At 33.0% G+C, this 15,087-nt stretch overlaps 2 protein-coding genes across 2 annotated transcripts; both read right to left on the bottom strand.

Moving 5' to 3' along the window:
* Nucleotides 1–2,216: 2,216 nt before the first annotated feature.
* LOC139489868 (heat shock 70 kDa protein 12B-like) lies at nucleotides 2,217–2,831 on the bottom strand. The gene has a single exon (XM_071276715.1). It carries the CDS (start codon nucleotides 2,829–2,831, stop codon nucleotides 2,217–2,219), a length of 615 nt encoding a protein of 204 aa, XP_071132816.1.
* Nucleotides 2,832–4,104: 1,273 nt separating this feature from the next.
* LOC139489867 (heat shock 70 kDa protein 12A-like) lies at nucleotides 4,105–9,149 on the bottom strand. Its single transcript, XM_071276714.1, has 3 exons — nucleotides 8,838–9,149; nucleotides 6,689–6,907; nucleotides 4,105–4,332 (listed from the first exon to the last, which is right to left on the bottom strand). The coding sequence occupies exons 1-3, from the start codon at nucleotides 9,147–9,149 to the stop codon at nucleotides 4,105–4,107; spliced, it is 759 nt and encodes a 252-aa protein (XP_071132815.1).
* Nucleotides 9,150–15,087: the final 5,938 nt, after the last annotated feature.

Below are 15,087 nucleotides of genomic sequence, written 5' to 3'. Positions count from 1 at the left end.
TCTTTTCGTTCAACAAGAGTGTGTCAAAATTGATTTCGTCTTGTTTTGGAAATACAATCCTCGTAGAAAAAAAACGGTTTTACAACTATATAAAGAGACATATAAATCAAATAGCGTATTTATACGGCCGGACATATACGAGACATTCTAATCATCATTTCGTCGTGTCTCGAAGCAAAACTTTTCCTGACATTGAGTCACATTCCTGGAGTAAAAATATTAGAAAACATTTCTTAAAAACAATACACCGAAAAGCAGTGTTAATGTCCTAAGCGCCTGCGAAATAGTCATAACTTATAAGAAGAACGGAAGATGACCCCTCAAAAAAATAAACTGTGAGGTAAACAGAATTTTATATTAACATTAACACAGAGAGAAAGACCACCGCATGATTTAAGATGTATACTACTTAACTAAAACAAAACAGTTTAACTTGTAGACCTGGTATTTAAGAAAGAGAGTGAGGATTGCAAGATAGAATATAGTCTTATCTATCTGAATCACAATATTTTGAATTTTTTGGTTAACTCAAATAAGTTTGATAGTCATGCTCATTAATTCAATTCAAATAAGTGCTAGTTATATAACATGAAACTAATAAACTATATACTATATTTTATGTATAAAACGGAACTCATAAACAACTGGCACAGAAGTGGAAGGAAGGTGTAGCTAGCTATAAAACCAGGTGGACCCCATCATTTCTTCAGAACAGAAAATGTCTGTACCAAATCAGGAATATAGCAGTTGGTTTATATTTGTGCCGTTGATTTCGTTTGATTTATTCAATTTTTTATGGAATTCCCCTAATGTGTCTTGGAGTTTGGTATTTTTACTTTTTGTAAGTTTTCAAGTATGCAAATTCGTGTGTGCTAATAAATGAAATCCACTATAAACTGATCTGTTATAATTTTATTATGCTTATGAATTACCCTGCAACATATATGATTACAAACTTATTTTGTTTTGGCTGAAAATTGAAAACATTTTTCAAGATTTTACAGCACGCAAAATATATAATAAACCATTTCTTTACCAAAATTATTGACAACAATAGTTCAATGTTAGATTGATATAGGAAGATGTGGTGTGAGTGCCAATGAGACAACTCTCCATCCAAATAACAATTTATAAACGTAAGCCATTATAGGTTAATGTACGACCTTCAACACTGAGCCTTGGCTCACACCGAACAACAAGCTATAAAGGACCCCAAAATAACTAGTGTAAAACCATTCAAACGGGAAAACCAACGGTCTAATCTATATAAAAACCGAGAAACGAGAAACACGTATAAATTACAAAAACAAACGTACAATATTACCGTAAAATTTAGCATGTGAAATACCATTTTTAATAAGTTTTCTACAGGTACAGCCAAATTTACTTTTTAAATCTTTGTATCTATGAAAGAATTTATTAAAAGTTTCAAGTAAATTATGGTATCGAAATCCCTGACACAATAATTTCCCAGTGATGCATTGATAGCGTTCGTTAAAATCTATGAAATCAGAACACGTACAGGCATTCCGAACGAGTTTGGATATGTAAACACCGTACGACGGAGCCAAAGGCACATCGCCGTCTAAAAAAGGAAAATTAACAATAGGAAATAAAAAATCGTCTATTTTGTCGTGAAAATTTAGTATGAAGTTTCCCGTTTGAAATTGAAATGTCTAAATCTAGAAAAGGACAACTGCTGCTGTTTATGTTCGATTAAGTTAAAGTCAGTTCTTTTGGGTAAATTTAGTACATTTAGAGAACTCTGGATTATTCAACGAAAAAATGTCATCCAGACAACGGTAGGTATTTTAAATGTCTAGATAGAACGGATCAAACAACCTTTTTCTCTCTGGACTCTTGCCTATTGACGGTAAAAATTCAAATCTAACGGACGTTTTTTCAAGTGTCTTTTCATTTACAAACGTTCCGACCAACTCTGTTCCGGAAATTTTGAGAAATATTTTTCCCTTGACTGTTTTTGGCCATCTTCCATCAGGCGGATATGCTATTATGGATCCATGTGCCATGCAACCTTCGTCCGTAGTATAGAAAGGGTCTTTTTTAGTACTAACCATAAATTGCCATTTAAGTGGATCATATCTACAGATTTGCATATCATCTGAAAAAAAAGTTACTGTCACATTTATACTTTTAGTTTTTCCAATATAAACTTCCTCGTCAATTTCAAAAAGAACGTCAAATAGATCATTGCATCATTCTATTTCGTCGCGGTAAACTTTTTTTCTCGAATCATGAATACTTGGGTCGAACTGCATGGCAACAGCCAAGCCATAGGTATAATTGCATACTCTTGATGATACAACATTTGGATTGTGACCATATATCACAGCCCCTTTAAACACTGAAAGAGACCCGTCTAATGGTATAAAAACCTCCAACGATTGAAATTGCTTTTTAATTGCATGTTGTAATGTGTCGGCCTCTGCAAAACCACCTGCCATCATTATTGCGCTTACATCAGAACATCTATCATGTTTCAATATGGATACCACTTCATCAATGATCATTTTAATGGTTTCAGAGAAAAAAGTTTCAACTAAAGATCCTGCAATATATAATTTATCTCTTTTAAGTCGTACAGTTTCATTATATCTAGAAATAGCAATTTTTGTTGCAACGTCTGATCCTTCAATATCAAGGAACAGTTCAGTCAGACTTAAAGGCATACGAATGGACACTGACTCCTTGCCTTCTACTCTATAATTTTTTTTCTTTACTTCAAAATCTCTCAGTAGTTGTAAGAAATCGTCTCCGTTGTTGCGTTTAAACTGTTTCATAACTTCATTTCCGAAAAGTTCTTTCAGCATTTTTACGAATTGTTGGTTTATGCATTCGCCACCCCCATGGACCACCGCATTCTTTGTGTATTATTTTAAGCTCACCATTTTCTAAAACTTGTTGAGCAGAGATGTCAACGGTACCGCATATAGAACCAATTAAAAAAATATTAAAATGTAATCATAATACTAGAAAGATTATAGTAAATAATAGGTGAATATACAAATAAAAAAAATTATTAGTTACTGCTACGATCTGAATTCATGTTCTAATGGCTTAAAAATCAAAAAGTTGTTTTAACCCTGTGTAATGATGTTCCCAAAAGATTAGTGATTATCAAAAGACATTGTCTGGAATAAACTTTTTTGAAGGGTAGAGATCTCACAAATGAAATTGGGAATGGAAAATAAAAGGGGAATGTGTCGAAGAGACAATAACCCGACCAAAGAGTATAAAACAATCGAAGGCCACAATGAGTCTTCAATACAGCGAGAAAAACCCGCACTCGTAGGCGTGCTTCACCTGGCCCCTAAACAAAAATAAGTACTAGATCAGCGATAATGAACGTTATATTGTCGAAATGCGCATCTGGTGCAAGAAAATTGGTACCGTTAATTTCATTATACTTAACTCCGAAAAATATAAAAGAAACTGAAGTAAACGTTATACAAGACTGTGTTTTATCCCACCCCTTTTAGCCCCTAAAACATGTTTAATCCCATTCTATTTAGCCCCTTAAACATGTTTAATCCCACTCCTGTTAGCCCTTGTTCCAAGTAAGAAGCCTCTGTTTTTCTTTAGTCCTGTATGATTTTTAATTTTAGTTCAATTATATGTTTTGGAGTTTAGTATGACGTCCATTTTCACTGAACTATTACACATGTTTGTTAAGGGTCCATCTGAGGCCCTCCTCCGAGTTTGGGATTTTCTAGCTGTGTTGGGGACCCATTGATGGTCATCACCTTTATTGTGCTCTCTGGCCGAGTTAATTTGTTGCTTTGAGACATTAATGTCTTTAATTTATTTCTCGAAATGTTGGTATAAATCAAGGTACTGTGACCTTTACCTTTAACTACTTACTAAAAGGTTGAACCAACACAAGCTATGAATGATGCTTTTACCTTGACATTTGGTACTGTGACATCAAAACCAATTCGGGTCAATTCATCCAAAATCATACCGAATTTGGTAAGAGTTGCGAAAAAAAAATCCGGAAAAAGTCAAACCTTGTTAAAATTGGGATTAATTGAAAATTGGTGTGACCTAAACTTTGAATAATTTAAATCGAATGCATAAAAACAGTTACCATACCCCTTGTGGGACTGTTCGTGTGGGATAATAAAAACATAGTTTAACTTTTATAATAGTACCTCCAGCATCCAAAACAATAAATATTCGACCCGGATCAAAAACTTTCAATATGACTGCACCATTGTTTCCAACTAATTTATCAACAGGAAGAAGTCTTGCGTAAATTGATGCAGCTTCAGGCTCATATACCATAATGAACTTTTCACCTTGTATACCGACCTGAAAAAAACTCAAATCAATATAAAATACATTTCAATATGTTTTTATTGTGTATGCGTATGGTTAAATCGTACTATAAATACTGAACTCCGAGGAAAATCCAAAACGGAAAGTTCATAATCAAATGCCAAAAGCAAAAGCTAAACACATCAAACGAATGGATAACAACTTTAATATTCCTGAATTGGTACAGCCATTTTCATATGTAGAAAATGGTGGATTGTACCTGATGTATAGCTAGATAATCCTCTCATTTGTATGTCGAATCAAATTATATTATATTGCCAACGATGAGTGAACAAAACAAACAGACATAATAGGTAAAATTGTAAATATACAGCAGTCAACATAGTGATATTATAAGAGGGACGAAAGATACCAAAGGGACAGTCAAACTCATAAATCTAAAACAAACTGACAACGCCATGGCTAAAAATGAAAAAGACAAACAGAAAAACAATAGTACACACGACACAACATAGAAAACTAAAGAATAAACAACACGAACCCCACCAAAAACTAGGGGTGATCTCAGGTGCTCCGGAAGGGTAAGCAGATCCTGCTCCCCATGTGGCACCCGTCGTGTTGCTTATGTGATTAAAAATCCGGTAAATAGTCTAATTCGGTAGGTCATATTCATGAAAGGGAAGGGGATTGTAGTTACGACGTAAGGAACATATCCGATATCATTTGTGAAACGGTTATTCCATAACGGTCAACCAACTCGTGATGGCGTCCGTAAAATTTACGAAGGGATGATTTCAACTTCACCATTTGGAACTCTTGGTTTAATAGCTTCCTTGTGAGCAGCAAACCTCTATCAAGAAAATCATGACAGGAAATGCAAGCACGGGAATATCGTATCAATTGGGAGATATATACCCCGTATGCAGGTGCTGCTGGAATGTTGCTACTTAGAAATGGAAAGTTCACAATTGGAAAGCTGAAATCATCTCTTTTGTCGTAAAGTTTTGTTTTCAACCGACCCTCATTGTCAATTTCTAGATGTAAGTCAAGATATGAAGACGACTTAACTGTATCTGTAGTATCCTTTATCTCTAGTTGGATTGGATAGATGCGTTCCACATAGTCACCAAATTTTGAATTGTTTAGTGAAAGAACATCATCTTTATAGAGGAAAGTAGAGTTAAAGGATATTGCTAACTTCTTATCTTTCTTCCTAAGAAGTTCCTGCGTGAAGTCAGCCTCATAATAATAAAGAAACAACTCGGCGAGTAGAGGGGCACAGTTTGTTCCCATTGGAATGCCGACAGTCTGTTGAAAAACACGTCCTCCGAACGTAACAAATATGTTGTCAATCAAGAAATCAAGCATCTTGATAATATCAGTTTCAGAGAATTTTTTGTTTGAATCAGAGTGATTCTTTACAAAGTAGGATTTATCCCTCCCTAAGACAAGATACTTGTATCTACGTTGGCCATTCTTTTTTATGAAGCAAAGTAATACCAACTCTTTCAATTTGTCTTTTAGTTTGGAATGTGGAATACTTGTGTACAGAGTAGAAAAGTCAAATGTTTTAATACTGTTACAAGATGAAAGAGAGTTAGATTGTATGTACTCTAAAAGATCTTTTGAATTTTTAAGTATCCACATCTGATTCACGCCACCTCTAGAATAGGCAGTTTCACAATAACTTTGAAGCCCGTCTTTGATTGTTGATAAAATAGATGTTAATAATTTAGAAAGAGGTTTCGTGGAGCACTTGGAAGACCCAGCAATATACCGTTGTTTGTAAGGACACTTATGAAGTTTAGGTATCCAATACAGTGATGGAAGATCCAGTTCTTCATCTTTGGTTGAAATTCCAAAGGAACATAGAACAAACCTACGATTATCCACACAAAAACGATGTTATTTTGGGCTTTATCTGCGGGGACAACAACATATTTGTCATGGAGGTCGGATAGGTGTTTTGCAACATTTGGGTCTTTAAAGATTGACGTAGCATGGGCATTGATGGACCAATTCAGTTTCTTAATTCTGAATTGTATCAACGACCTCACTGCCTTAATCCATTTGGAAAGAGTGTAAGTTATCTTAAGTTGTAAGCATTTTGAATTTTCAGTTGAGGTTCTTAGCACAAACCCTACAAAAACTTAATTATTCTAAAATTTTGCCCCAAACTAAGGATTTTCTGTATAAATTTAAGTTGAGTTTTACCGTTTAAATGGCGTTTGGTCTTAACTACCAAGCATTTCGTAGTATATTTTGACGTTTAGCATCAAGTCGTTTTTAGGAGAGAGGAAATACAAATACGTGTAAAGCTTTAGCTAGCATGATAAAAGCCACCTGTACCGTTACATACTATTTCGGTGATTGTTTAAATACAGTATACCTTTTCAGCTGATTCTCTCATAAACTGTTTTGCAGAATCATTCCAGATTGCTGGTACCGACACTACCCAAAATATGTCGTCTTCGACCGTTCCAAGCTTTCTCCAATGCATCTGCTGAATGAAATGATCTTTCAAAAAGCCAATAGCAGCAGAAAAAACAGATTTTGCGGAAATGTGTTTACCTCCAACATCCAACAATTCAAAGTCTACTCTGATATCCTGTCAACAAATTTCATGTCATTGTTTATGAGCATTGAACATGGTGAAATAAATAATGGTCAATTTTCCCGTAACTTACTTCCTTTTACGGGATAAAAATTCGATATGATGAAACATTGTGAGGTTGTTAAAAAGATACAGAGGTAAAGGGGTTTGAAATCTCATTAACATGTTTAACCCCGCCACATTTGTTTGCCTGTACGAACCAGGAGCCTTGGTCTAGTATGAATTTTTTTTTTAAAGTTTAGTTCATATATACGTATGTATGTTTACGAGTTTAGTAGTATAATATTGATATTTAAATTTACATCTGAATCATTTTGAAAACTAGTACATTCTCTTAAAAATAATAATACGTTTTCAAATCTTCTTTCAATAATAATTAATTTAATCTATTCTAAAGCCTTTTAAAAAGGAGTATCGGGCTCTGAATACTGAATGTATAAAATAGTAAATTAAATGAATTCTTTCAAACATATGCAGCTTTTTTTATTGATACAATGTACTTTGACGATACATTAAACCCAATTTTATACATTAATTCTATCAATCATAAGATTTAGATTGATGGTTTGACTTTATCAACTTCCTATTACATTTTATATTATACCCTGTTATGTATAATTATATGAAATGAATTATTAAGCAAAGAAAAGTATTACTTAGTTAACTATTGTTAGTGTTTCATAAACCTGTAAGCTGGCTGATATAGTACACTACTGCTGCTGTATTGAATTGTAATTATGGTGTGATTTTTAATTACACCTTATATAAAAAGCCGGATTTTGATTAGTTGATTGAAATTGAATTTGTTGCATATTCTAACATTCTTTCCTCATTTCAAACGAATTTGCTTGTTTTTCACCATTTCTGGTGAATATGCCTTAGAATACCCTCTATGACGTGGTATTTGCCATTTTGATTATTACTTTTTTACCCTTGCTTTCCTCTTTCGCCAAAATTATGATTGAATGATAATTACACACTACTAGCCATGGCGTTGTCAGTTTATATTCAATCTATGAGTTTGATTGTCCCTCTGGTATCTTTCGCCCCTCTTCTATAAGATACCATGCAGTTACACAAAGACAGCGCTTACGCGTAAAAGTACACGTATAATTCCCGCGGTACTATGATAGTCTCTACGTATCCTTTAAAGTATACGTGTTTATGGATTACAGCCTACCAGTTTAAAAACAGATTTCCCTCTACCTTAATAGAGAGCTTCATTCAAAATGTATGCGATGTAATTAAACAGATAGATCATGTTATGGCGAGGTATTTGCGAAAAAAACGTGTTTTGTGACCAAATTTCTCTCGTCTAGTGGCTCGGGTAATTTCACAGTCCCTTAACTGGCAAATACCCCTCCATATAATGATATATCTTTGCAGTATATTGTTTCAGGATTCACTTTAAATAAGATAAATCTATTCTTTTGATCACCTTTTTACGAAATGAATACTATATACCAAAAATAAATAACAAAAGGACAGGAAAAATAGCCCCTTTAGTTTTAAATAAATATATGTAAAGTTCTATTGAAAAAAAACTCATCATAGAAACCAGGTAATACTTCCTTTTGATAAATTTGAGCATTATTTAGATAATTATTGACTATATAAAGAACAAATTTCATCACAAGTACGGTATGTGCGGCTAAATTTAGACATGGCTTTATTGAGTCAGGCTATACACTGCAATTCAAAACAATATAGACACAACTCTGCCATCATAAGAACACAATGGGTGCCCATAGGAATACCTGAAATCCAGTTCGTGTCCGTTGCTGTCTGCCATATTCAGTTAAGGAAATGTTACTTAGATTAGATGTAGACAAACACTCAATTGAAACTAAATGAAGAAGCTGAAAATCATGCCTCTGAGAAAAATAAAGCTTTTAAAAACAGGTTAATGATTAAAGATAAATACCTCTCCGGCATTTACAGCACTATACAATTGCATTTTGAACCCTTTCAAAAAATACCATTGAATTGCTTTGTTTGCATTTATCAGCTCTTCATATTTGTCCTCGGCTTCAAATCCAAATGAGTGAAACTTTTTATCCGGATCAAAAAGAAGAACAGCCGGAATTTTTGCCTGAACTGGTCCGTTTCCATTATTCCATAACGACGTGGAGATATCTAAAGGATTGTTTTTATATTGGTATGCAAATGAGAATGCATATCCTGCACCGGAACTTCCAAAATCAATCGCAACTACAAGTATTTTCGTTTCAGCCATTCAGCCCCATTGTTTTCTACTCTGAAATCATACATACACATCATATTTAATTTCCAATTTTGAGCATACATTATTTACACAACCAAGGTGAAGTAATTTTCAGCTGATTTTTTACCATTTGTTTTATGTGGTGCTGTAACACATTTATCCCCAGTTATAGGAGAGTTGGTTGCTAATAAGCATGTTCAAACTTGCAACAGCTATAGTTGTTACTTCATTTGTCATTTGGTCTCTTTTGTAGAGTTTTTCTTTTAGGCAATCATATCATATTTACTTTTCTATACTTCCAAAGGCAGGGGTCTGTTATTCAGTCATGTCATTGGTTGCTGTTTCTTTTATTTGTTTTTCGTTTATTGTTAATCATATAAATCAGGCTATTTTGTACTTTTCGTTTTAATTGTTTCATATTTTGTTATTTCGATGACTTATATGACTGACTATTAGGTATGTGATTTACTCATTATTGAACGCGATACAGTGACATATAGATATTTTAATCCGTTTTATCTTAGATAATTTATCTGATGGGCAAGCAAAGCCTTTCTATTTATTTTTCTATTTGTACTCCTAAATTACAAAACGATTTATGAAAATGGATATTAACAGAAGACTTCTTTTTCTCTTTTAAAAGTATATTTGGTGTCGTTTTAAATCAGTGTGTATACATACAAATATCAAAATGAATTAGAACATACTTCGGACAGTGTGAAGAAAAATCTGGAGGAGATATGTGGATCAGATGCATACGAAGGATTAATTCAAGTCAACAGACGTTGTACGAAATTTGATATACTTGTTTTGGGATGTAGAAAAACCTTTTGACACTAAATGAAATTACTTTATATATGTCCGTGTTTTTGAAGTGGCCTCTATGTTTTATTGGGTTGTCTTTTTTGGTTGAAATGATCTAAAGTAATGCATTTATGTCAGAAAATAAGGGACAGGTTCAAACTTCGAATTTTCAAAACTCATCATAGAAATACAATTTGTAGAAATACAATTTGATTTTGGAATACATTGCAATTGTTGTCAGCCTATCAAAAGTACGGATGTTCTTATGAAATGTTATGTAATTATATAGTTCTAAACGTGTGCTTTTTTCTCTTACAGTTAGTAGAATGTTAGCAATATAAAGATTCAAAAAATGCAATACTCTTTTTTTACATTTGAAAGAGTTGATATTTGGTTTGTTGCTTTTTTTATACTCTGTCCTAAGAGGATCATAAGAAGTAAAATCACAAAAATACTGAACTCAGAGGAAAATCATATCGAAAAGGGCGTAATCACATGGCAAAATCAAATGACAAAACACATAAAAAACGAATGGACAAGAACTGTCATATTCTTGACTTGGTACAGGCATTTCAAATGTAGAAAATGGTGGATTAAACCTGGTTTCATAGCGATAAACCTCTCACTTTATTGACATTCTCATCAAATTCCGTTATATTTACAAAGATACGTGAACTAAACAGACATAATAAATAAAATAGTCAAAATATGGTACAGCAGTCATCATCGTGTAACAATTTTAAAAGGAACAAAATTCATCATAAAATTGGTCTTTGGTGTGATTTAATACGACTCTTATGACACTTTAGAGAACACCACCACTGGTTTATAAGTCTACCACTTTCTACATAAAACATGAATATTCAAAATCAGGATTATGACAGTTGTTATATATTCTTTTGATGTATTTCTAATTTTGCTATTGGAGACATGACTTTCCATTTTGAATTAATTGGAGTTCGATATTTTTTCTTTATTTTGTTTTGTATTATCCTTCATACGTTAATCAGTATCGGGGCCTCGGTGGCCGAGTGGTCTAAGTAGTTAGTACTGTTATCACTAGCCTGTCAACAATGAGGTTGTGAGTTTGAACCCCGCTTTGGCGGGTGCACTCGACTCGAATCTTAAATGACAAGGATTGTCAGTTCTCCTATCGAAGGTCGGTAGTTTTCTCCGTGCACTCCGGCTTCCTCCACCAATAAAAACTGGCCGCCACGAAATAGCCTAAATACGGTGCTTGAAAGTGGCGTTAAAACACCAAAATTCAAATCATTAATCACTATCCGTATATATACAACATCACCAGTCTGTTATACACCTTATCGGATTCGCTATTCTCCAACCCCAACCCCGACAAAAACTGGGGGTGATCTCATGTGTTTCAAACATGTTTGTAGAGAATAGTGGCAACAGAAGATTACCGACATAACAGCTCACAAATTCAAACTCTATGACTTTCTAATTAATAATCGGACTGCGACCGGATGGGTCTACACGTTAAGAGAGTCTTTATATCGTTTCTTTTCGAGACACATAGAAGTAGTTCAGAAGTAGACTGAGACTGGTTAATAAAACAATGCTTTTACAAAACGAAGACAATAAGTCTTTCACCAACACCAACTGTCCGTCGCAAAAGATCTTGGAGATATTCAAGGGTATGACCATGTTAATTAACTCCAGAATAAAATTGAGAATGGAAATGGGGAATGTAACACGGAAAGCACTTGTTTTTGTCCTTTCATGTTGTCAACAAAACTAACTATACACTAGTGTTAGCTGAAAAATGTTGATTTGCAAAGCCCCATTCAGACTTAATTCAAAGATTTGTGATTTTAATGTTTAATTGAAAAGGAGTTCAATAATTGACTTTAAGATATTTTAATGAGATTGAGAAATATTTTTTCTTTAATTGAAATTTTTATTTTCTTGTGTAATTACCTATTTTGCTCATAAGTAAGGAGGGGTGCACTAAGAGCTTTTTTTTATCGACATTCGTTAGCGAAAAAGTATAAATTCAAGTTTTCCCAAAATTGTGGCACAAAGAAGTAGGTCCAGTAAGATCCTTTTTTTGCCCCAAAATATAACAGTTTTACAAAATTATTAAAATGTAAACTTCAAGTTATTTTTGGAAAGAAGAATACTTCTGCTACATAAACATGGGCTGTTTTTGACAATACAATGCACATGTATCGGGTAATAGCATCATCAAGTCATGCTAAATTACTGAAATCTTCAAAATTTTAGCATTTTAGTTAAATTTTAGACGGTTTCCGTCTTAAATGAAGGTGACTGCATTTGTGTTCATTCTTAATATTGTATTTGATGATAATACATAACATTATAAAGGTTAAGGATAAACACGGATGCGGCCACTTTTTTTGACAAAAACCATCTGAAAAGGGACATTTTTGGCATATATGATAGATTTTTCATATTTAAACTTGAATCGGAGCGTTTTTAATGAGTAAATCAGTTAAAATCTTTCACATGAACTAAGTGAATAAACTGAAATAGACACTTAAGTGTTTAAAAAGTGTACAACATCCTCGAACATGGCATTTGTGGCCAAAATCGACCTTTACTGGACCTTCTCCTTTCCGTACATGCAAGTACTAAATGAATATTTTCACGAGAACTTTGGTCATATAAACAAACATATACGCAAAAATTAGAAAGTCTGCACTTATAATGTAGATGTAAAATATCAACCCATCTTACCTTACAAGGATAAAGAAAATATATTACAAGTTGTCAAACAAGTCCAAATAAACAAGGTAGATAAATTATATAATAAATTGAAAGGAAGAAAAATAACACATCACTTCAAATCAGACGTCAGGTTGGGTAAAATGTAGGTAGTTGCATTCTTTGTAAAACGTTAAATACACTATTTTACAGACTACAGTTTGCTATTAACATTCGTACATTACTCAAATATAAGTATGAGAATAACTGAACCATTACATTATATACAAATTGCATGAAAACCTTTTACAGTACATATTCGATTTAATCAGTATAATTATAATTCAAATGTTAAGTATGTAAGATAGCGGTATGTATATACAGTTTTTCACCTATTTCGAGTATCACACATCGATTAAGAAGACAAAGGAAATTAACAAACAAACACTTGGGTATTTTTGGTTGTTAAGAAATACATATACATCGTATATCATTGGAACAAAATACGTTGTTTGTTTTATAGACATTAAGATTAGGACAAAAAGCTGCATGTTCAAGAATATTGGACATTTCAAAGCGAGATAACCCAAGTTGTTTAAGATTTTTTTTTATCAAAAATAGTTTTAAATTGCTCACCGAGATATAATTTTATTATGACACATGCTATCTCGTAAGTGTATTTAAATTAAGTCCTCATAATTTTGGTAAATTGACATAACCTCAGTTTTGAATGTATCTATGTTTTTCTTTTGTTCATTTTTTTTTTATTGAAATATACCATGGCCACGGTATATCATATTCATAAACAAAATACGTCATTTTGATACATTTTTTTCTGTATCAAATCTCTTAAAATTCGATAGAACTTTCAATAACAATTACCCCTTTTTATTTTTTAATAATGAAAGTGGGTAAAGCAGAAACTATTATAAAGTCAACCTTTCTATTATGTCGATCCATTTGTATAATGTACATACGACATCTGTCGAACGGAGGTTTGGAGTTTGCATTTCAAAATGCAGTTGACAACAGAAAACATTGATTTAAAATATTAAAATTAGATTGTTTAATCATTTTTCAATCTTATCTGCTATGGAAAAATTAACTGCAACGAAAAATGGATTTTTTGTGATATTTTGAAAACATCAACCCATAGTCAAGGTACAATAACAAATATAGAAACATAGGGGAAAGAAAAAAATATGAAAGTTATTTTCAAATGGCAATTGACAACAGTAAACGCTGACTTAAAATAATTTTTATTGAAGAATCATTATTGGAAATCCTACTAAAAGTTCACTTGCTATGGAATATTTTATCACATTTATGGTAAAAAAGATATATTTAAGATTATAACAGGGTATAAGTGTTTCCCGTTTATATCAATGATAACGATTTCTAAGATTTATCAATGACATAGCACGTGTACTGGATTAATGTTAAAAAAAAATGTCCTTCATTCTTGTGTATGGACTGCTGTATCCCAATTTTTGAAAAAAAATTCCCTTATGTTTGTTTGTTTTACTCACACATTGTTGTCAATATAATCAAATTCTATGTGACTGACATACAAATGAAAGAGTAGCTAGCTATAAAACTAGGGGTGGTGTTCTCGAAGCTATTTAAGGATAAGGACTTGTCCTAAGACCTCCATTGTGTCACTTTTCTATGCTGTATTTTTTTTTTTATGAATGAGCCATATGATGAACAAATGCTGACCCATCTTCTTTCAAGGTCAATTTTTAGTGGAAATAGGAGATATATAGAAAGCCGTTCAAGTCTGCCATTTAAGAAAATATAGCTTCGACTTTCGCCAACGCCAACGTCATTGACATTCCGACGTAGACCAACAAAGGTTCATTAACAGAAGAACGTAGTTCGCGCTATATTCACGACACAATTTAAAAGGTTGCATGAATACTTATTCAAATTAGTTGAATTATTGACTTTCATGTCAACACTGCAGATGTGATAGTTTTCGAAAATTATTTCACCCTGACAATCAAATATTTGGTTTGTTATGTTATTCAAAAGTTTGGAATTTGAAGAACCTAATAATAGTACACGTCAAACTTGAGTGAACCGAACCCTGTATACACCGGTGTCCTGTCCATCCCGGCCGAAAGTCCCATATTTTCACCTTCAAATTCTTTTTTAAAATACACTTTGTCAACCGGACCCTGTGTATTCCGAATTCCGGTCTAATGATGCAGTTCAATTATTTATAAGCACATGTCAAAACCGGTGTGTCTAATTAATTAAAAATTATAACAGTTTTGAACGTTTGCAATCAATACCAGTCCGGTAGCGAAACAATGTATAAACAAGTAGAATAACTTTATTGAACAGCGTATACTACTGTAGCCTTACTTGATCTGAAAATTAAACGATTGTGTTCTTTTCCAAATCGCAAAAAAAAAGTCTGATTATCAGTTCGCTTCTGATGCAATCATAGCAGAAG

This window comes from Mytilus edulis, chromosome 9 (genome assembly GCF_963676685.1).
Source record: "Mytilus edulis chromosome 9, xbMytEdul2.2, whole genome shotgun sequence".
NCBI classification, from domain to species: domain Eukaryota; kingdom Metazoa; phylum Mollusca; class Bivalvia; order Mytilida; family Mytilidae; genus Mytilus; species Mytilus edulis.
The sequence above is the reverse complement of the archived record's forward strand: the minus strand, read 5'-3'. Positions and strand labels throughout refer to the sequence as shown.